Below are 25,091 nucleotides of genomic sequence, written 5' to 3'. Positions count from 1 at the left end.
AGCGCCACGTGCGTGGGATGTGCACTTCAGAATCTCAGAATAGTAGGTCACCCGGGTACTTTTCGCATACTGATTTTCGAATTCTATTAATTCGCACATACTACTCAGGTCGCATACTGATTTTAGCGTACTGTATAGTATGGAAGTATGGGTTTCGGAAGCAGCATTGAGTCAGTTTTGATCAAATTGTATTTTGGTTTTGATAACTAAACTAAAGGATTTAGTAAAAGCAGAATAAACGTGATACGTGAACATCTCCATTTTGCCGCTTTGCTCTCGTGGCTGTCACCTAGCAACAGCTGTACACAAAACAGCAGCTTGACGACGTAAGCGTATTGGGATTCGGAAGGGAAAAAGACAATATGAACACAAACCAGCCGAAGGGGGACTATTGAACTTGGGTTCGGTCCAGGCATTAGGACCAAGTGTGAAAGCACCCTTAAATGGGATAGCCCCTTGAGATGTTTTCGAGAGGCTCCGTAAAAAATACATGAATTAAAACAGAGTACAACACATCAAAACAAACAGACTACTAAACAAAAACCAACAAGCACTGAACCACATTTAAATTGGAAAATCATTATCTTTTCTCACACAGCTCTCTTCAAAAAAGCCATCAAATCCATCGAAAGACTCTGACTGCCACCCAACAGAGGACAACAACTTGACAACCCTAGACGAGATCCCCAAAATTCCTCTCTATCGCACACACATCCTTCCAGAATATCCCAAACCTAGCTCTTCCTCTCCAGAGCCCATTGTCCCATCAGTTGTTCCCTCAGACCCCATCTCCTTTAGCCCTAAGAAGAAGCTGACACTGTCCTTATCGGAGAAGGAGAAACTGCTCAACTGGGATTTGACCAATCCTGGAAAGTCTGGAGGAGAAGTACAACAACAACAACAACAACAACAACAACAACATGTAAAGCCCTCAACGAGTTTTCAAAACGATCATCCAGAACCAACCCATCCTCAACCTGGACCCACTCCTCCACTTTTTGGCTTCCAACAATGGGCCAACAATCTCCGCAAGTCCTTCTCCAAAGGAAGCAACCCTGTGGTGCTAAGGAGGAACCGACCAATGAAAGCCAGGCCTTTGTCGGAGGGCTCCTTCAACGTTGGTGCTCTGTTTCAGGATGATGAGCGCTGTGGTTCGTCGGTTGATGAAGGTCAGGCCAGACCAAGGACTGAAAGTGAGATCGCCGTTTTACTGGAGCAGGTGGCTCTCGGATCTAAGACAAGCAGAGGAACGAAAGATGATATGGCCTCACTGCCGCCCAGGAAACTCAATTTCTTCTCCTCTCTGAGAATTAAGAGGGTTGAAGGAGTGGAGCAGAGTCGAGGAGAAGGACAGAAGGACATCCTGAGCATCCTCTCCAGGTTTAGAAACAAAGGTGAGGGCAACACTAAGACATCATAACATTTAAGACATGCAGAAATAAAAAAAACAGGTAGAAGTTCTTGATGATTTAGATTTATTTGGTGATTTTTTTTTTTTTTTTTTTTTTTTTTTTTTTTTTTTATTATTATTTTTTTTGAATAAAGAATTTTCTAATGCACATGAAGGTTGAAATATTGAAACAAAAATACATAAGAAATGTATGATTAAATTTAAGTAAAACAATTTCAAATGGCTACAATAACTAAACTTGGCCTCATCGAACATGGACCTTCAGCATGCACTGGGGCGGGTTGCTGCCGAGTGTGACGTGGCTGGGATGAGAATCAGCACCTTCAAACCCGAGGCCATGGTGCTCCACCGGAAAAAGGTTGTTTGCCATCTCCAGGTTGGAGGAAAGTCCTTACCCTATGTGGAGGAGTTCAAGTATCTTGGGGTTTTGTTCATGAGTGAGGGAAGGATGGATTGTGAGATTGACAGACGGATTGGTGCAGTGGCAGCAGTAATGCGGTCAATGTACCGGTCCATTGTGGTAAAGGAGATGAGCTGAGCTGAAATGCAAATCTCTCGATTTACCGGTCAATCTACGATCCTACTTTCACTTATGGTCATGAGTTTGGGTAATGACTGAAAGGACAAGACCTTGGATACAAGCAGCCGAAATGAGTTTCCTTCACTGGGTGGCAGGGCGCACCCTTAGACTGTAGATTGGGTGAGGAGCTCTGTTACCTGGGAGGAGCTCTGAGTAGAGCCGCTGCTCCTCCACATCGAGAGAAGTCAGCTGAGGTGGCTCGGGCATCTGTTTCGGATGCCTCCTGGACGGTAGGTGTTCCAGGCATGTCCCACCGGGAAGAGACCTTAGGGAAGACCCAGGACACACTGGAGGAGGGACTATTTCTCTCTACTGGCCTGGGAACGCCTCGGGATCCCCCCTGACGAGCTGGAGGAAGTGTCTTGGGAGAGAGAAGTCTGGGGTTCACTCATAAGACTGCTGCCTCTGCGACCCGGCCGCCGAAAAGCAGTTGAAAATGAATGAATGAATGAAACTTAAAAAGCACTGACCTTAAACTTATTATAAAAATAAGAATTTTTTTTGTAGAATTTGAAATCTTAATTTAGCATATTTTTGCCCAAATTAAAGGGATAGTTCACCCCAACATAACATTTTACACACTATTTGCTCACCCTCAAGTGGTTCCAAATCTTTGAGCTTCATTTTTTCTGTTGAAAACAAAAGATGATATTTTAAAGAATGTTGGAAACCTTTAACCATTAACATCTATAGTAGGGAAAGCAAATTATTTGTTAGTCAATTGAAGCATTCCTCAAAATATCTTTTGTGCTCAACAGAAGAAACTCATACAGGTCTGGAACAAGTGAAGGGTAACCAATTGATGACAGAATTTTCATTTTTTAGTGATTTACAAATTAATTCAACAAATTATTGTTTATGTAACTTTTTTACTGTTGACTAGGTATATTTTACACAATAATTACCAAATGTTTACAATTTGGGTTAAAGCAACCCACCAAGATTTTGTAAGATTTTACACTATAATCCAGTGTTTCCCACACATAGACTGTACTTGGGCGAGCTGCCCAGGTATGTTACCAGCCATCCAAGTATATTTAGTGACATTTTTTTTTTTTTTTACTATTATTAACATCCTTTCTTACACTTTTTTACACTTTTGTATCAGCCAAATATTACCAAACATCTGCGATCAATTAAGTAGTGGAAAATGTTCTCTTGTTTACCCTTTTCGATCTGTGTGCACGGTCTCATGTGCTCTGCAGACACACAGAGGCTTGCCTTTTTGGGACTTTGTCTAGCCTGGGTTTCTAAATCTCAGAGAAACCCAACTTTTGAATATTCAACTTTTGCTTTTGCTTTCTAAAGCTTGTATCTGTTTTTACATTACTTTTTTTACTCAAGCCTACTTTCGCTTGGCTTCATGGCTGACTGCACATGCACAGTTGCGAGAGTGAGAGAAACATTAAATAATTTATTTTTTTAATCTAAACGACTCAGAAAAACTTCACTATGTACTCTGAGAGGATGAAATGACTGGTCTAAACTGGCTGAAAAATATATGTACACCATTAGTAATGGTTAGTCAACGCATTTGCTTTATTTAAATAATCTTCACATTTTAATTTTGTATTTATGATAATTTTTTAGAAATATGGTCTGTTTTTATTATTTTTCTGTCATTTATTTCTCATTTGCTGATTATTTTATTAACTTGATAATGTTAATATATTACATAGTCTGTTTATGCACATATTTAAAATTCGTTGACATTCAAGTTTGCTTTGAAATTGAAAGAGAGAGAGAAGCAGATTTTACCTGTCAGGGGGTGCGCATGGCTCCTGAATAGCATAAAAGTAAGAGAAATTGTTTTTTAACAAATGTTTTTTTTACGTTAACCCATTGAAGGGAAACGGTGTATAACAGTGTCATAATAAATAAAATAATTGTTAAATTTAGTATGTTTTGTTTGTCGCATATAGTTAAATCTGGCTACCTCCGCTAGTATATTTCAAACCTGTGGGAAGCACTGTAATCCAATGTAAATCATGTAATCTGTGCACTTCAGGTGTAACGGTACACAAAATTCAATGGTGTCACTGTGTATGTTTCAAAAAAGAAATATTCTTGATTTTTACAACACATGTTTTGTGTTATACAGTAGATATACAGTACATATTGCATGATCTTTACATTGAGCAATGATGGTTGTTTAGGATGCCTTGGCGCTTGAGAACATTATCACACACTTCAGGCTCTTTATTTTCCAAATAATCACACCAAATTATTCAGTTTATAATGCATACCAAACCAAAACTCTCATACTGGACGATCCAATAAGAATATGCGTATTGTTACACCCCTAATAAACACTGATTAAAGCAGCTTAGGTGCTTTACAAAAAAAAAAGCTCTGATAAGATGTTCTGTATCCTTATTCATCCACCAGGGCTCAACACTAAGCCTGGTTATCCGTTTGTGCTCCAAAAAAAAATTGATCAATCCAATAAATCACAGCGTGCACTTACACGTGGCCAGATCCTGAAGTGACCCTGGACTGTGAACATCAGCACACACGTGCTGTTGGGTTGTAAGTGATTAAAGCGATTACCGGCAGGTGTACAAACCAACCATGCTGCTCGTGTTGACTGTTATTAAATGCAGCACCGTTATCTCTTATATGATCATCTCCCACTGGCTTTCATTATATTCCCTGCATGCAATATTCAGGTGCGCTGCGCTGTAATATTGTGATGTATCAAAACATCTCTAAAGGCCAGCGTTGGAGAAGAGTCATATTTATGCCACGGGGCTGGCTGCACAATGTTTTGATGACAGTGATACAAATAGATAAATAAATCTCATTTTAAAACAATGAATCAGCTCTGATGCACAGTTCTGGTTTGTGTGCACTAGTCATAATAATAATAATAATAATAATAATAATAATAATTCCTTTTATATAGCACATTTCTAGACACTCAAAGCGCTTTACACATTGTTTGGGGGGGGGGGTCTCCTCATCCACCACCAGTGTGCAGCATCCACCTGGATGACGCGACGGCAGCCATATTGCACCAGAGGAGACCATGATTACACAACAACAATAATAATAACCATAATTGTAATATAATAATAATAATAATAATAATAATAATAATAATTATTATTATTATTATTATTATTATTATTATTATTATTATTATTATTATTAATAATAATAATAATAATAATAATAATATTACAATTATGATTATTATTGTTTGTGTAATCATGATGTTTGGTTATTTAAATAATAATGATAATAATAATAATAATTAGTATTATTTTTATGGTTGTTGTTGTTGTTGTTGTTGTTGTTGTTGTTGTTGTTGTTATTATTATTAATAATAATGTTGTTGTTGTTGTTTTGTATGACCTTATAATAATAATTAGTAGTAGTAGTATTATCATTGTTATTAGTATATTTAAATAATTGATTTAATTTGTTCCTTTTTATTTCAGTATTGTCTGATTAATCACAAAATATTTAAATATGTTTTGACAAGGAATATGTTGTTGTTATTTATCATTATGAGCTGATATTGGGTGTTTTTGATCAATTAATTGAAACATTTATGTTATTGTATCTAGATCATTTAAAATAATTAGGGGTGAACAATATATCGTTTCAGCATCGATATCGCAATGTGTGTATGCGTGATAGTTACATCGCAGGATGAGATTTCTTATGAAAGATTAAAAGATAGATATATTATTAAACGTTATTTAAAGATATATTACTTAATTTATTAATATTTAATTATTTAAATACAGTTGAAGCAGGAATTATTAGCCCCTCTTTGAATTTTTTTTTTTTTTTTCGTTTTTAAATATTTCCCAAATGATGTTTAACAGAGCAAGGAAATTTAACAGTATGTCTGATTAAAAAAATGTACTCTGAAGTTTTATTTGTTTTATTTCGGCTGGAATAAAAGCAGTTTTAATTAGTTTTAATAACCATTTTAAAGTAAAAATTATTTAATTATAACCCCTTTAAGCTATATATTTTTTCAATAGTGTACAGAACAAACCACTATTATACAATAACTTGCCTAATTACCCTATCCTGCCTAGTTAACTTAATTAACCTAGTTAAGCCTTTAAATGTCACTTTAAACTGAATAAAAATGTCTTGGAAAATATCTAGTCAAATATTATTTACTGTCATCATGGCAAAGATAAAAGAAATCAGTTATTAGAGATGAGTTATTAAAACTATTATGTTTAGAAATGCGTTAATCTTCTCTCCGTTAAACAGAAATTGGTGAAAACAATAAACAGGGGGGCTAATAATTCAGGGGGGCTAATAATTCTGACTTTAACTGTATATATTTATACAATGATAACCATGTTATTTTATGTTTAATTCTTCAGTTTTTGTGCTCGTCTATTTCACTTTTATTGTTGATCTGTCATATTTATGTGCTTGTAATTTATTATATTTTATGCAGATGCACTGATTAGAAAAAGACTTGATTATTCAAGATGATCTAAATGAATGAAATCTTTCCAAATAGAGCAATGCAAATCATTTGTTGAAATTATATTCATATTTATCGCCACAAAACATATCACAATGTCAGATTTTTCCAATATCGTGCAGGCCTAAAAATAATATTATTATTACTACTACTATTTTATAATTATATGATTGTATTGAATGTATTGTATTGAAGTTTTACGTTTAAAACACTTGATCTATAATTATAAACATTTTTTGTGAACTTGTATTCACAGCGTCTGCTCAGCAACAAACGCAACAGGAGTCAAACTCCTCCAGTGAGGATGAACAGGAACCAGACTCAAAACGGGTAAACATCCCTTATTAGCACATCTCCCGCTCTCTCTTTCTCTCTCTCTCTCTCTCTCTCTCTCTCTCTCTCTCTCTCTCTCTCTCTCTCTCTCTCTCTCTCTCAATCTCTCTCAGATTCAGATTCAAAGAGCTTCATTGGCATGACTGTAAAACAAATCACAATGTTGCCAAAGCAATAACAGAACATACGTATAGATAAAAGAAAAATAAGTAATAATAAACAAACACATTTATATATATCATTATATTATACATACCTGTTGTCACAATAAACAAGGTAATTAAAAAGATTAATAAAACTATATACTAATAAATCACAAGGACAGAGAGCTTTGATAAGGGGGTTCAGCCTTTTCTCTCATATGGTGGCATGAGGACACGTACTATTCTGCTAGGTGGAGACACTTTTCATTTTCTCCCAAAATATAATGGAGTTTCTCCATATGTGTGGCTTGCTGGAATTGTGGTAGAATTAGAGATATTTGTGTGAAGTAAGCATCGCTTATGCCAGGGGTGGGCAAACTCGGTCTTGGAGGGCCGGTGCCCTGCATAGTTTAGCTCCAACTCTAATCAAAAACACCTGAACATGCCAATCAGTGTCTTCAAGATCACTAGAAATCTATAAGCTGGTGTTTTTGATTAGAGTTGGAGCTAAACTGTGCAGGACACAGGCCCTCCAGGACCGAGTTTGCCCACCCCTGGCTTATGCTATGATATTTGCTACAGTGAGTGAGGAAATGCAGCTCATCCTTTACAACTCCAGCAGAACAGTGTGGACATCTCAGTGTGGATCTCTCTAAATCTCTCTCTCAATCTCTCCCTATCATAAATTAAAAAAACAACAACATTCGAAATGTAAACACAGAGCCCCAGTTTAAACTTGCCATGTGTTTTTGTTCATTATTTGCCATACAGACCCACAGTGGCGCAATGCAGAAGAAAAAAGAAAAAATGGCCATCCGACAAACCAAGAGCGACGAGCTGAAGAGACTTCACAGAGCTCAGGTCTGACACACGTACATTAATGAATGAGTCACTTAATATTACATGTTTAATATTCACACTTAAAGGTGCTGTATGTTTATGACTCTTCTAAAGCATACAAATACCATAATACGTTTGCAGATATTTAAGAAACATGCTAAGTGAACATTCTTGTTTATCTGAAAAACAATGCTGAAGTCAATTATTCTGCTTTAAATATTTTCGAATAATTCTGACTTCAACTGTACTTCTACTGCTCTAGATATTTCACTCATAAGACTTTTTAGCAGTGCAAATAATTTTGGCTACTGCGTATTGGAGAAAAATGTTTAGTTAATGAAACCCTCTTCCCTACATTTTCAGTTGATTTCACTGAATGTTTTTATTATTAATTTAAAAAGATAAAGGGGATAAACAATACAAATCAATTTCTTCTTTGTCCATATTTACAAAAAAGCACCCCCCACCCCACATTTTCAATGAGCGGTTCAATTTTTGTACATTTCCTAAAGAAAGAAAAAAAAAGGTAAACAATACACCAACACTTTTGACCATGATTGTCTCCAATGTATTGAGGAGATATATGTGGTGTTGATCAGGTGATCCAGAGACAGTTGGAGGAGGTGGAGGAGAAGCAGAGAGCGCTGGAGGAGAAAGGTGTGGCTCTGGAGAAGGTCCTCCGAGGAGAGAACGGTACGACGCATTTTAACACATTAATACATCTGGAAATATTTTATTCAAAGTGACTCATTATCAGTCCTGCTGTCCTTACATGCCCCGTCTCCACCCACTCGCTCTGTGATGGTGATATGATTATTTAAAGAGGGTGTTATGACACTTATGACTTTCATTTCAGTTGATGACAGCTCCGAGAATGAAGTGCACAATGCTGGCAGCCTGCCAAATGTGAAAACTCCTCAATTTCATACACTAGATGTTATATATACAGTTGAAGTCAGAATTATTAATAATTAGTAATTTTTTTTTTTTTCCTTTTTCAAATTTTTCCCAAATTATATTCAACAGAGCAAGGAATTTTTCACAGTATTTCCTATTATATTTTTTCTTCTGGAGAAAGTCTTATTTGTTTTATTTAGGCTAGAATAAAAGCGTTTTTATTTAAGGTCAATATTATTAGCCCCCTATCGATTGTCTACAGCAGTGTTTCCCAACCCTGTTCCTGAAGGCACACCAACAGTCCACATTTTTAACCTCTTCCTAATCAAACACACCTGAATCATCTCATCATAACATCAGAAGAGACTCCAAAACCTGAAATGAATGGGTCAGATAATGGAGACATCCAAAATATGTACTGTTGGTGTGCCTCCAGGAACAGGCTTGGGAAACACTGGTCTACAGAACAAACCACTGTAATACAATGACTTGTCTAATTACTCTAACTTGCCCTAATTAAGCCTCTTAATTGCACTTTAAGGTGAATACTAGTATCTTGACACTTATCTTGTATAATATTATTCACTGTCATCATGGCAACGATAAAAAAATCTGTTATTAGAAATGAGTTATTAAAACTTATGTTTAGACATGTGTTGAAAAAAATCTTCTCTCCATTAAACAGAAATTGGGAAAAAAAATATTCAGGGGGGCTAATAATTCTGGCTTCAACTGTAAATGTATGTATGTATGTGTGTATATATATTATTATATATCCCATTGCTTTTGTTTGACTACTTCTGTCGCAGAGGAAGTTAACAGGGAGTGGCTTGATAGGGCGTCTCGGTATGGACTTCCTGTTCATCTTTTCTGATTTAAATACTGCACTGAAATAATGTCCTACAGTGTGACAGCAAAAATGAAGAAAAAACTGAATATTTAGAATATACAAATGGTAATTTATCTTCATTGTTGGACACTTCTAGTCATACAGTGCGATTTATTTTATGTGAAATCATGAAAATATTTTTTATTCCCATGACTTGTCAGACTTTTGCATATTTACAACAAAAGACAACCATACCTGTCAACCCACCATTTTATTTCTACCCGGGATTCTATCCCGCTATTATCCCTTTCAAGTATTTTCTCATATTTCTCCCATATCTTTTTATGAAAAGTGAAAGTACCATCAACACAGAGCCGATCTCAAATGTGATCAAATTGCAAGAGCTGTTCAAAAGAATTGTGCTTTCGCTTTATTAATATAAAAACTTCTGCATTCACATTCTTTCCATTAAAGCTGTGTGTCGATCATGGCCCTTCCTATGCAACCTTTTAGCGCTGACCAACAAACACGCTTCGTAGTGATAAACACACTGTTCCCAGATCAGCTTCTGTACACGCCATTGAAAGAGGAGCGAAAGTGTACACTTTAGAATTTGGGTGTGTGTTTAAACAGACAAATGGACTTAAGAATATGTAAACAAGTCTGGCCTGCGTGTTTTACTTTAAACACAACTAATTTTCTCTTAAATGAGAATAAACAGTTACTAAAGTAATCGAATGCTTTCATTAGCCTATAGATCTGCGCATTCTCGAAGTGGCACCTCTGTTATCAAACAAAACAAAATGAGAGATTCATTTGCTGCTCTTCACTAAATAACTACAGTAACTTTAATCAATATTTAAATACAGTGAACGAGATTTTATGACTTGATTTAATTTCTGAATATGCCATTGATTTTAATAGGCGAAACCTTTTATTTTATTGTCAGTGTTTTCTAATGATGCTATGTATTGAAGCTAATTGTTGTCCTGTAATTTTACTTCCCAATGTTGACGGGTATGAGGAAAACAAATATAAAATGGAAAAAAATAGTAAAATTAGGCCTGAGGTATTTATTAATGATGTTATGATTTTTTTTTTTTTATTTACAAAAACTATGCTTGAGACAGTCACACCATAGGACTGTTTTTATACAGGCCCGTACCCAGCCTGGTTAAAGGGGTGATTCTTTTTTTTTTTCAAAAAATGGGCCTTTTTGCAGTCATTCGCCCCATTTTTTATTTAATTATGAGGTTTAAATACTGCATTTTAATGACATTAAGCACTATTGTTTGCTGGATTAGCTTGTCGGATTGTCATTATAACTATACTTTGTTGATGTACCAAAAGCATTTCCTAAAGCTTTAGAATAAAGAAATATGAAAACAACACTTGTTTTTAAAATACAAAAATAAGAATGTGTTAAAGTTTTACATTTATTAGGCAAATAACAAACTGGCCAGCACATTCAACTTTTCTCAATCAGAATTTGGGATGCCGAGTTTGGCACGGTGTGACATTAGAATGGGAAGTCACGCCGTGCCAAATTCGTGTCACAACTTTTGTACCAAATTTAACACAGAATTCCGCTTGATCTTAAAGGTTATTTTTTTTTTATATTTATTTTTTTAGGGGTTTTCACCTTTATTTTGACAGGACAGTAGAGAGAATTGACAGGAAAGTGTGGGGAGCAGAGAGAAGGGAAGGATCGGCATGGGACCTCGAGACGGGAATCAAACCCGGGTCGCCGCGATCACTTGAGTGCATGTGTCGGTGCGCTCTCCACTATGCCATAGGCACCGACTTGATGGGTTATTTTTTTTACATTTATTATGGAATAGCAGTCAAAATAGGACAAAATAGGCTATTTTTACAATTTATTATGGAATAGCAGTCAAAATAGGACAAATTCTGGACCTTTTTTCAGTGAGGGGTGGGGCTTTCATACCATACCAACCACCCCTGGCTACGGGCCTGTTATAACAAGAGAAATATTTAACCATTTAACTGCATTTTAAATGACAACAACACTAATTATATAAATTTTTGTAATGTTTGACGGTGAATGTACAACATCACATCACTAACCCTAATATACTGTAGAGTTAGTTTTTATATTATTATTTTTGTTATTTATTTAGTTTTTTTTTTTTTGTTTTTGGCCTAGTGTATGTATTGTACGTCTAGTGTTATAGTCCATAAAAGATTTTGAGCCCTGTCGTGACATTAATAATAAATCAAACTAACCTCTGGATCCATATGGCATGTGCACAAAGACGACCTGCGAAAATACGCTGCTTGCCTTATTGTTTGACTTTTTTTTAAGAGGGGGAAAATTAGAGATTCAAATAATAGTGATTTGCATTGGAACTAAATGGCCATTTAGAGTCAAAATGATGTTGAAATGACTGCAGAGGTAATGGCTTCTGTAAATAGGCAGAGAAAGGGAAAAGTGCCTCCGAAATGAGCTGAAAATGTGATGTTTCATTATTTTTCTGAATGTTGATCTACGTGGGGATTGTTACAGGCAACAAGTCGTTCCGATGAGGGAAAAAAAGCCAAATCGCAGCAGCCTTTTAACATACTGCATAATGAGTTTATAATCATATTTTGAAAGCCCTAAGCTCTAATTATAAGGACTGTAAATTGAATTTTAACATCTCCTAGAAATCCACTTCCCCAGTTTCCGAGTAGAAATTCCTCTTTTGACGACCTACAACATAAAAACACATTGTTCTGTATGAAGAAACCAAATGAAACTACTAGCAAATGCAGCAACACTATTTTACTCCTAGCTAAAGCCTTATGTAGTAGTAGTAATGTTGTTAAAGGGATAGTTCACCATTAACATTTAGAATATGTAGATGACATCTTTCTATGTTTAATTTTTCTTTTTTTCTTTAGTTTTTTGCTGAAACTGTGGCATTTGGTGATTCATAAAACACTTTGGGAGTAAAAAAACACAAAAAAAAAAATCAACACTAATTTAATAGCCGTAGCTCCTGATTATACACTGAGGTCTTAAGATGTCAAATGATCAGTCTGTGCAAAAAACTGAACATTATTTACAGCATTATTACCTTTAGTCCACTGCCTCTCCGAACAGCTCTTACAACAGCCCTAAATGTGAGCCATTTGTTGTTGTTTTTTACACATTTAAAGCCTGATTTCTACTTCAGCATCAAGTGATTGCTCCTGTATGTCCAACAGCATTGAGAATATTTATACTTCTGCGTTCTGTCTGTGTTGCTACTTCTGAAAATAACATTTTAAATAACTGAACACTTCTGAAAATTAGTAGGCAGTTAGTAGCTCAATCTCGCATCCATTCAGGGAAGAAAGAGGCGGGGACTTATATGGGGCCGATAACGCGAGGCGCACTGCAATGCCTTATTTGTTGACAAGAAAAAAAGAAGTGCGGTGTGCTTTTTATGTCGCTAGGCAATGACTGAATATTGTGCATATTGTGCGTGATTGTTGCTGGTGACACCCACATTCCCCTCCCCTCCCCAACAGCGGCAGTTATAGTAATAAGATGTTGCTATCATAAATCCAGTAAATACAGATAAATAATATAAACTCAATAAATAAAGAAGCACACATACTGAAAATAATAATTTATTCATTTATTCCAGTGATTAAAGATTAAAGATTCCAGTTATTAAAGATGAATTTTCAGCTTCATTACTTCAGTCACATGATCCTTCAGAAATCACTCTAATATTAATTATTATTATTAATATTATCATTGTCATAATTATTATTATTAATGGTAATAGTTATAAAACCAATAATGACTAGGGTAATTTAATTTGAAACTATACAATAAAAAAGTTGTTTCAAATTAATAAATAACATAAATAACATAATCCCCATAACATAATAACATAATAAAAAAAAAGAACTTCAGGGCAAATGTTTGATTAAAATATGAATAAAACATAATACACTTCTCAAAAACTAATAGTTACTGGTCCAACATAAAAATAAAATACTAAATGTAGACATTATACTTTCAGGATTGCAACTTTTGTCACAATGCTGTTATTTGTGTTTCTGTCAATGTATTTTGTGACACCATGATATAAATGATAAGCCTAATATGAAGTTATAGACTTTTTATTTTGTCCATACGATTATATGGTCATACTTAGGCCCACACGGAATCTGCGTGTGCAGAATTTCCGCAGATTTTTAGCCCATCATTAATTGTGTTTATTTACTTGAGTAAATGTGTGTAAATCTATATAATATGAAAATGTTCATCTGATTTATGTACAATGCAGTTTGTAAAGGAATCTTTTAGTTGATTTATTATATGAGAGACTTGCTTTGTTTACCAAATAAAGTGGATCTAATTGGATTTGCATTTTAAACATTAAATACACGTTAAAAAGATATAATTTTTTTATGTCACATATTAAGTTATGATACTCCCAAAATAATTCCGCAGAAATCCGCAGATTTTTACCAAAATTCTCAGCAGAAATAGCAAAAAATGTCTGCAGATTGCGTCTGGCCCTAGTCATATTGCACAGCCCTAATCATATACATACAGTTAAAGTCAGAATTATTAGCCCCCTTTGAACTTTTTTCGTCTTTTTAAAAAATATTTCCCAAATGATGCTTAACAGAGCAAGGAAATTTTCATAGTATATTTGATAATATTTTTTCTTCTGGAGAAAGTCTTATTTGTTTTATTTCGGATAGAATAAAAGCAGTTTTTCATTTTTTAAAAACCATTTAAAGGTCAATATTATCAGCCCCTTTTAGCTATATTTTTTTCGATAGTCTACAGAACAAACAATGGTTATACAATGGCTTGCCTAATTACCCTAACCTGCCTAGTTAACCTAATTAACCTAGTTAAGCCTTTAAATGTCACTTTAAGCTGTATAGAAGTGTCTTGAAAAATATCTTGTCAAATATTATTTACTGTCATCATGGCAAAGATTCAATTCAATTCAATTCACCTTTATTTGTATAGCGCTTATACAATGTAGATTGTGTCAAAGGAGCTTTACATAAAAGGTCACAGTAAATAGGAACAGTGTAGTTCAGTTTGTAGTGTTTAAGTTCAGTTCAGTTGAGCTCAGTTCAGTGTGGTTTAATAATCACTACTGAGAGTCTAATTATTGAAGGGCAAATCCAACGATGCGCAGCTCTACAGATCCCGAACCATGCAAGCCAGTGGCGACAGCGGAGAGGGAAAAAAACTTCACTCATGGCGGAAGTGAAGAAAAAAAAACGATAAAATAGAGATGAGTTATTAAAACTATTATGTTTTGAAATCTTCTCTTCGTTAAACAGAAATTAGGGAAAAAATATACAGGGGGGGCTAATAATTCTGACTTCAACTGTATAGACTGTATATCTGGGCATGTGACCTGCATTTTAACCCATATTTCCTATTCCCTTGGACATTCCAAACCATCACATAACACAATTGGCATTCGAATAAAAAACATTTGAAATGCTTCAGTCATACAGTCAAATGTTCTGCAACAGACGTGCATGTATGCCCTCACCTGTTTGAGGTGGAAATTATATACTGGTAAGAGGCTGCACACATAAAGAAAGATGCTTTCAACCTCTGCCCTGTGAAATGAATTAAAAAACACCTCTACTATTCACAGCTACATTATATTTCTCCGAAAGAGGTGATAGCTTTGGTGTGATGTGCAGACATAACACGTGCAATCTCTCTGTCTTTTGTTGATATTTTCAAATTCATTTCAAATTCACATCTATACAAACTGTACATATAATAAACTAAAAGTTAAGATTTTAATGAATCCATTCAGTCAAATTTTGCACCAGTCATCCATGGCAGCTTTTAACATCTAGCGTAAATTATACAAATAACTGTAATAGCATGGACATTCAAAATCAAATCTAAACAGTCAGGGCTAAAAAAATGTATATGGTCAAAAGATTATCTGTGGATTCAGAAAATAATATTGTAAATCAGGGCTGCATGATACTGAAAAATATGCGTTGGTGTTGTTGAGTGTTGTGATAACGAGATTTCTTACGATGTAATGTTTCTCTAGAAAAATGCTGGTTTTATTAACTATGATTTTAAGTAAAGTTTTCTAAACAAATTTTAAGAGGATCTCATGCTTATGATTGACCACAGCTGGTCTCGCATCATCGATCACTTACCAACCAATCAGACGCATTCAAATGCATATAAATAGTCTGCCTTCCTTACCTTAGTCATCCTCATTTTTTCGACGAAACCTCCTTTCCACCCCGACTCCTTTCTACTCAAAAAGCAGGGGAGTTTTCGGACCTACCTGAGGTCAGACTCCGCTCTCACCTTCCTGTCTAAAAGGAGGGAGCCCCGGGCTTGTGGATCTTCAGAGCCAGTGGTGGAATTAGGCATGGGCAATATGGGTCGATCGCCCAGGGCGGCATCTTGCCTATTTTAAATAATGTTCATACTGATTGTTTCACTTCATAATACCTGAACATTAAGAGCTTCTCATTGATTTACATCTTATGATCCACCAAAAACCACTGTTACAGCTAAAAATCTTCTCTAATGCTCTTTGAAAGTAATAAAAAAGGCATCTTTTTTTGGGTGAACTCTTCCTTTTAGAAATGAAATGCACTGCTTTGTGTTGTGCGACATCTTTTTCATGACCTTGTTTCGTCAAGGATGCAGGCAGCACAGAAAACGTCTGTTTAGTGAGGTGGACAGCAAGGATACAGTGCGTCTTCTATCAGCAGACTTCATTGAGTTCTATTAATAACTGTACGGAGGACGGTCTTTTGTGACGCTGCACTTTGACCTGCCAGAGTCCATTGTTGGCCTTGTTTACGTGCCTTTGTGTGGATAATTGTATTAAGATGAGGGGCTTCGGGGTGTGCTTTTTTTTCTCTTGAATAGGTTCTTTGTTATCTGACATTTGCGGCCTCCAAATGGATGGAGAGTTGGAGTATGTTGTAGACAATGCTCTGATACTGTCAGTGTGGGAGACTCCTGCATTAAACAGACTATTAGCTAAATTATCAGAGGATTTGGCTTTCTTTCATTCAAAGATATTTAACATGGTGGAATATGCGCTTTTTAATTATAATTTTTTAAAATTCAATCATCCAATTTTGAATATGGTTTAAAAGATCGGCTTAAATGAATCAAAAGTATTAAACTTGGATCTTACATTTAAAATATTTGAACGACTGAGTATGCATGGAGTTTCAATAATCACAAACAAAATAGAGCAAAAAGAAAAAAACAACAACGTTATTTTGCGTTTCAGCTGGGTTGCCGGAAAAAAACCTTAAAATAACGGATGTTAAAATTCAGAAATTTACCGTAAAATAACAGCTGTTAACTTACAGAAATTTACAGTAAAATAACGGTCGCTAACTTACAAAAATTTACCGTAAAATAACGGCCGTGAACTTACAGAAATTTACCGTAAAATAACGGCCGTGAATTTACAGAAATTTACCGTAAAATAACGGCCGTTAACGTACAAAAATGTACCATAAAATAAAGGACGTTAAATTATAGAAATTTACTGTAAAAAAACAGACATTATATTACATACATTTACGGTAAAATAATGGCGTTAAATTACAAAAAAAAACGTAAAATAACAGACAATAAATTACAGAAATTTCCTTAAATTTAAATTTCTGGTACATTTCTTTAATTTACCGACTGTAATTTTCCATTTTACATAATTTCCATTTTGTAAAATAGCAGATTTTTTTTTTACAGTATAGGCAATTTTTTTTTCTTATATGAATATATGTTTAAAATAATATGGCAACTAAAAAATATATACATATTCCTGCAATAAAATTTTTTTATTTTGTTTATTTTTTAGTTATTTTAGTTTTTTTTATAACAATAATTAAATTGTTTAATTAAATGAAAATTATTGTATAATTAAAACATAAGCTATATTGTTCTATTTTATTCTTGTTTATTTTAATATTTCAAATATTGGGTTGTCTATTCTGGCATTTTATTCGATGCTTATTTTATTGTAATTTTTTTTATATATTTAAATAGTATTATGCAATAAAAAACACATACATCATGCATAAATTACTAAATATTACAATAAAAAATGAAAATATTTTATTTAAAAAGATGTGGGAATGCTATGGATATGATTATTATTTAATGCTGGGCAATAATTAATCGCATTCAAAATGTTTTTGACAGTTTAAACATTTATACTATATACTATATATCATGTATATATTAATACACACATGCATATATTTGAGAAGGTGTTTATTTATATTTAAATATAAAGTATATGTGGATGTGATACAAATTATATATAAATTTAAATATGAATGCAACAAAATTGTTTTGTATAGTTTCTATGTATGCGTGTGTATCACATATACATAATAAATATATATAATACACACGCATATATTAATTATGTCAAATAAACCTTAATTTTGGATGCGGTTAATAGAGATTAATCTTTGCCAAGCACTAATATTATTATTATTATTATTATTATTATTATTATTATTATTATTATTATTATTATTATTATTATTATTAAATAGCTGTTTATCGCTAGACACAGAAGCTTGTTTATGAACTCATTATTTTTTTCAAATATGACACAACATCACAGCACTGAGTAGTATCAGCCTAGTTCTAGCAGTTGTCAGTATTACTGTAGTAAATTTAGATTATTTTATGATTACAGGTGACGATGACTCCGCAGATGAGACTGCGCTGCTGCAAACCTGGTTCAAACTGGTTCTGGAGAAGAATAAACTCTCCCGATACGAGTCTGAACTCATGATCTTGTAAGTACTGTACTGCCCTTACAGAGTTTTTTTTTTCAAGGCTTTTCTATACATCTTACACATGATTTTGCCTGTAGTGCTCAGGAACTGGAGTTGGAGGACACTCAGAGTCGACTACAGCAAGACCTGAGACGGAGAATGGCCACTGAAGGTCAGTGTGTTATAATACACACACTACAGGCCAAACATTTCAACTGATAACTGATACATTTTTAAAGAATCCCTTATTCATGATTACAATATGCTTAAAACAGTTATATTGAAATATTATTAAAATGTATTTATTGAAATCTGAAATTTTCAGCATTGTTTTACTTAAAACTAACTTTTGTACATCTGTGTATCTTTCCATTATAATATAAAAAATAGATATTGAAATATTTCAATTATATTATATTATATTATATTATATTATATTATATTATATTATATTATATTATATTATATTATATTATATTATATTATATATCATTTAAAATATATCATTTAATATAGAAAATATATTACAGTATAAAATTATGGAAGCTTGTTTTGGATTTTTAAAAAAATTATATTTGCAAGCTTTTATCTCACAATTTAAACCTCCTTTCTTGCACCTGCTAGTTTTGTCTTACAATTTTGACTTCTGAAGTTTGTCTCAAATTTGATAAGCAACTCTTAATAAAATTTATTCAGAATTGCGAGTTCATAAAAGTCAGATTTGTGAGAGGCCTATAAACTCAAAATTACAAAAGAATTCTGAGGAAAAAGTCTGGATTCCAAGACATAAACTCTGTTTGTAAGCATTGGTCGCACACCAAAAACGCCGCTCGGCGACGCTCAGCATTGCGCCACGCAGCGCCATGCATTTCAGAATTCTAAACAGATTTATATCAGGGTACACACAACAACGCTTCAAGACGGCGGCTGTCCGTGGTGCCCAGCCACGATTCAGGACACTTCATATTTCTGCTGCGCCACAGAGCACCATCTGAATGGTTTCATTTTTAGTAACATCCGAATGTGCGTGTCTGAGTGTGCCATGTCGCGGCTCTGGTGCCTCAGTCAAAGTTAATTCAGTGTGCAAGGTTATTAGTCTCGGTGTACAAGCTCGGAACTTTAAACTAGCACACAGTTGGCTGTAAAACTATACAAAGACACAAATGATTTTGTACTCTCTGCTTGGTCTGTGTCCGAGTCGTACATGTACGACTGAATGCTGGTCCTCTCACTCATGTTGCTTCTGTCTGTCTGCCTGTCTGCTGCCAAACACAGAGCGGGGGAGCTCTTGGCTCCGCCCCTTTGTTACGTTGGGCGGGAAGTCAAAACTAATTTTCATGTGAAGTAGCACACCCCTAAAATGGCTGCCTGTGGACACACCCCCAAAATGACACTTTTTAACACGTTATAATAAAACAATCAGAATTGTTTTGAACTGAACCTAAACTGGCACACTCAGAAGAACCATAATATTAATATTTAATCTTAAAAAAGGGGTAAACTATGTGCCCTTTAAACCCGGAAGATGAAATTAGCTGACAAAAGCTTCTAATTATCCAGTTTTCCCCACAATTAAAGCTGACAGGTGCTAGCTTTGTCTTAAATAATGCTCAACACACACAAATCTGATCAAATTTAAAAAACTCCAGGGTGTCTTGAACCTTTAAATGCTCAAATGCAATAAAAACATTTTACATTTACATTTAGTCATTTAGTAGACGCTTTTATCCAAAGCGACTTACAAATGAGGACAAGGAAGCAATTTACACAACTATAAGAGCAGCAGTGAACAAGTGCTATAGACAAGTTTCAGGTGTATAAAGTCTAAGAAGCTAAGCATTAGTAAATTTTTTTTTTGAGAGAGAGAGTACAGTTAGTGGTATAGCCAGAGAGGCAGTTAAGATTAGGAAGGAAAGTGGAGACTAAATAGTTGAGTTTTTAGTCGTTTCTTGAAGACAGAAAGTGACTCTGCTGTTCTGATGTAGTTAGGGAGTTCATTCCACCAATTGGGCAGATTGAATGTGAGAGTTCGGGAAAGTGATTTCTTCCCTCTTCGGGATGGAACAACGAGGCGACGTTCATTCACAAAACGCAAGTTTCTGGAGGGCACATATATCTGCAGAAGTGAGAGCAGATATGAAGGAGCAAAGCCAGAGGTCGCTTTGTAAGCAAACATCAGAGCTTTGAACTTGATGCGAGCAGCAACTGGCAGCCAGTGCAAACGGGTGAGTAGCGGAGTGACGTGCTCTTTTGGGTTCATCAAAGACCACTCGTGCTGCTGCGTTCTGAAGCAGCTGAAGAGGTTTGATAGAACTAGCTGGTAGCCCGGCTAGTAGAGAGTTGCAATAGTCCAGTTTGGAGAGGACAAGAGCTTGAACAATGAGTTGAGCAGTATGTTCAGATAGGAAGGGTCGGACCTTTCTGATGTTATAGAGTGCGAATCTGCAAGATCGAGCAGTTCTAGAAATGTGGTCAGAGAAGTTTAGTTGGTCATCAATCGTTACTCCAAGGCTTTTTACCATTTTGGATGCAGTGATGGTTGCAATTCTAAAAAACAGTTGCAATTCTAATAAAAAAAGACAGAATTGTGTAATATAAACTCAGGATTGCAAGAAATATAAGTGTGATTTGGGTGAAAGTCTATAAAAGTCCCAGTTGTAAGATCTAAATCTTAAAATGGTGATAAATGATGTAGGGTGAGAATTGCGAGGGAAAAAAGTGAGAATCACAAGTATGCTCAAACTCACATTTGTAAAATATTCCAGTTCCTGATTGAAGAAAAGGCAGAATTTGATAAATAACTTAAATATATATCAGTTTTTACTGTATTTTGATCAAATAGTTTACATCTAATCCAGCATAAGAGGAATTGTAGTGTTTCCAAATATGAAATTTGCCAATTAATCTACATTAATCATGAAAACAGTCTACATATACCAAATTTTCATTCACTGCACTGCATGCAGGATGAGATAATTGCTTGTTGGAGTGCTCCCATACAGCAATACGCTTGTGAACAGGAATTGATATCTGCTGAAGAAGGTGATGGTGTCTTCATTTGCAAGTCAATGGTTGGTCTCTCAGCCTCCGGCAAACACACGTTTTTTTTGGCTCGGCTCTCTGTGTACTGCAGAGACACATGCGGCGTTAAACCTGTGATGACAAAGAGGTGTCGTTGTGTAATGCTTGATTATAGTGGCGTGCTTATCATACGATGCATTTGATGATATTCAAACCTTGTTACATGGTAAAACTGTTTCATTGCTTTTGACTACCAGACCCATGTGGCATTAAACCTGCAGTAACACAGAGGTGTCATTGTGTAATGCTTAATTATAATGTTGCGCTTATCAGGCAATGCAATTGATGAAATCCAATCCTTGTTATTTGGTGAAAATGTTACATTGTTTTAGACTTTGAGACACTTGCAGCTTTTTAAAACACAATACAGTGGTGTCATTGTGTAATACTTGATTATAGTTTTGTACTTATAAGATGTTGCATCTTATGATTCCAATCCTTCTTACATGGCGAGCATGTTATGCTTATCAGACGACGAAATTGTTGGTTTAAAGCCCATGTGATTCCTCAAGACGAAGATAACTGAGGTGAGAAACCCCAGCCTGATCTCACGAGAAAACGTAAGTATTTTACGTTTTGTCAGTTTAGTGGATAATTCGTACAAATTCGTACGAGTTCAGTCGTATGAAATTGTACGATTTTAAAAAGGAGGCGTGGCACCTAACCCCACCCCTAAGCCCAACCGTCATTGGGGGATGAACAAATCGTACTAAATTGTACGAATTAGATCGTACTAATTCATACGAATTAGCCACTAAATCAAAAAGTTACGAATTGTCGTGAGATTGTGTTGGAAACTCTGGTTATTTATAGTGAGTAGGGAATCGTCTGATTGGCGAATCATGTGTTAGCTAATGTGGGACCAGCCGTGGTCACTCATAAGCACGTGATCCTCTAAATAAACTTCACATGATAATGTTACGTTGTTTTTGACTTCCAGACACGTGCAGCGTTAAACATCCGACAACACAAATGTGTCATTAGCCACTTTTCCACTATTACGCCAAAAGCGAGCGTGCCAGGGCTAGTCGCATTTCCACAGTCACTTCCTCTGGGCCAGCATGCCACCATTACACTAGATTTCCGATCACACAGGAATACATGAGCCTAATTAAATAAGGGAAAGAAAAACATATAGCTGGTCAGTTTAAGATAGGCTATTCCATAGCTAGGGGTCTTTTTGCTTATGATCGCCCGTATGTTTCCCTTTTAAATGTAAGGGTGTTGCAAAAAATAATAAAGTATTTTTAATGTATAAATATATAATTTTCAATAACACATAATAATCTTTACATCATATTAAAGGCACAGCAGCCAGTAACAGTCGTCAAGAGTTTTTGTCAAGTTTAAAAGGTGTGTTTGTGCATGAAACATGCCCGTTTAAATGCACGTGTGTGTGTGTGTGCGTGTGTGTGTGTGTGTGTGTGCGCGTGTGCGTGTGCGCGTGTGTGTGAGATACTGGTTAATTCTGACAACATTAACCAAAAATTAGCTCTAAATGGTCGCTCTAGACATGAAGGGTGTCCGTCCTTTTCTTGATGGTTTTACTGGTATTTGAAAATTTAGCATACATGCAGCTGCTTTTGTCTCAGAGACGGAGCAAATAATGGATATTGTGAACAACATCGATGAAAAGAGATGTAGGAACACTTTCGCACACCGAGATGTACACTTGATTTTGTACTGCTGCTTGTGAGATACTATTTAAAACAAAAGACTACCAGTGTTGTAGGCTACTCAAATCTGACTCGCAGGAGTGCCCCTTTACATGTACACGCGTCACGCAGCTAAACTCTTTATCGTATCATAAGAATTTATCGTTCATTTTTATTAAATGTTACCCGGCTAACAAGCAGCAGCTAAATGTGTCTGGAGAAGGATTTAAAGCTGTTTGTTTTCATAAACAGCTCGGATGTGAATTGGTCTGATTGGTCAGAGTAGACATCCACATCAGAGCATTGTAAAAGTGAACGATAATTTCAGAATTTTCATTAAAAGGTAAACATTTCGGGAAATTACCAGTAATGTTATAACTTCCCTTTCCGGAAAATTACTGAAATGAATTTACCTGTATTTTCAAAAAGAACATGATCTCTTTCCGGAAAATTGCTGATAATTTTCTGGAAAAGTCTGTATGTGTGAAAGGGGCTATTGTGTATGGCTGATTATAATGTCGCACTTATCAGATAAGGCATTTCACGAGATTTAAACCTTGAGGTAAAAATGTTATGGTTTAATTCCAGTGGGTACACAGTGATGTTAGTCTTTTCTTTATTACAAAGTTTCGAACTCATTCTTGAGGTGTTGCTGATCACAGAGAGTTGGCACAGATCTTTTAATCCCAGTTTCTTTGCAAATCCTGTTCTATGGACATGTTCATACACATTACTACAGAGACATGTTATAACACACCTGTCAATCAATTTGGCGGATTAATAAAACTTCAAAATCGCTCAAAATCATTAGGAATTTTTAAAAAGAAACTTCTTTTCACTTCAGTATGACAGTGGAGGCACTATGCCTTCACACAGTTCTGTCCAAACTGGTTTCAAAAGTTGATTTTGCATCATTGGTGCCCTTTAAAGTCTCTCACTTATCAGACGATGCAATTGATGAGGTTTAAAACTTGTTACATGGCGAAAATGTTATCTTGTTTTTGATTTCCAGATTGCAAGAAAAGTGCGAGTGAACTGACAGAGGAGCAAAACATTCTGGTGGAGATCATGAAGGTGGTGGAGAAACGAGACAAACTGGTGAGTCTCCTGGAAGAGCAGCGACTGAAAGAAAAAGCTGAAGACAGAGATTTGGAGAGTTTGATCCTTTCCAGAGGGTATCAGTTCCACTGGACTTAAACATCCAGCTCTGAATGGCAATATGAGCCCCTTTAGACTGAAAAGAGCCTTGTTTGAGCTTGAAACGATTCTAATTAGTTTGCATTGAATGCTGCCGTTTGTTGTGCTTGAAAACAAATAAACCAAAAACCAAAACACGTGCCTCTTTATTAATGATGAATGTTCGATTTGAAAAGTCACACGAAGCACGCAGGTGAGAGGATTGGGTAGGACTTTTTGTTCGCACTTGTGCAATGATGTTAAGTTTCGTTTGATTGTTTCGTTAAACCGTGTTAATGGATGTTTGTTTTGAATATTTCAGTTGAGGCCAAAGTTTGCTGGCGGTTATGAAGTGTGTTTGTTGAGCGTTTATTTCTCTTGTTCTTGGCATAAAGAAGATTTATCAAGCAACCTGAAATTAAAAGCAATTATTATTGTTTCAAGAATCAAGATGGAAATGTACAAAGTGCTTTGGTTTTATTTTTGTCTGTCTGTGTGTTGCCTTGTGTAATTTATTTAATAAATGTAAAAACAATGAGTGGGCTCTTAATTATGTAAAGATTTACATATTTACAAATATTCAGTCCTTTTTAAATGTTATTTTATTCATTTACATACGAAAATAATCGTATTTATCTAAAGGTATGTGCAGTATTACTATTGTTTCTTTATACTATAATATTATCTAGATTATATATATTGGAAAATTGTTTAGGGAAACACGGTGACGCAGGAGGTAGCACAATCACCTCACAGCAAAAAGGTCGCTGGATCAGTTGGCATTTCTGTGTGGAGTTTGCATGTTCTCCCTGTGTTCGCGTGGGTTTCCTCCGGGTGCTCCAGTTTCCCCCACAAGTCCAAATACGTGGTATAGGTGAATTGGGTAAGCTAAATTGGCTGTAGTGT

The 25,091-nt window shown here is 35.2% G+C and overlaps 1 protein-coding gene across 2 annotated transcripts in view; it reads left to right on the top strand.

Annotated features, from left to right (window-relative positions):
• Positions 1-24,723, top strand: part of mical2b (microtubule associated monooxygenase, calponin and LIM domain containing 2b) — a 92,357-nt gene extending 67,634 nt beyond the window's left edge. For both annotated transcript variants that reach the window (XM_056452279.1, XM_056452283.1), the window contains 7 exons: positions 599-1,394; positions 6,710-6,783; positions 7,701-7,790; positions 8,369-8,462; positions 18,192-18,294; positions 18,372-18,445; positions 24,022-24,723. In XM_056452279.1, coding sequence (XP_056308254.1) covers positions 599-1,394; positions 6,710-6,783; positions 7,701-7,790; positions 8,369-8,462; positions 18,192-18,294; positions 18,372-18,445; positions 24,022-24,206 — 1,416 coding nt within the window. In that variant the 3' untranslated portion in view covers positions 24,207-24,723. The remainder of the gene's footprint in view (positions 1-598; positions 1,395-6,709; positions 6,784-7,700; positions 7,791-8,368; positions 8,463-18,191; positions 18,295-18,371; positions 18,446-24,021) is intronic.
• Positions 24,724-25,091: the final 368 nt, after the last annotated feature.

The sequence above is a fragment of the Danio aesculapii genome, chromosome 25, assembly GCF_903798145.1.
Source record: "Danio aesculapii chromosome 25, fDanAes4.1, whole genome shotgun sequence".
Lineage (NCBI taxonomy): Eukaryota > Metazoa > Chordata > Actinopteri > Cypriniformes > Danionidae > Danio > Danio aesculapii.
This window is presented reverse-complemented; position numbering and strand designations above follow the sequence as displayed.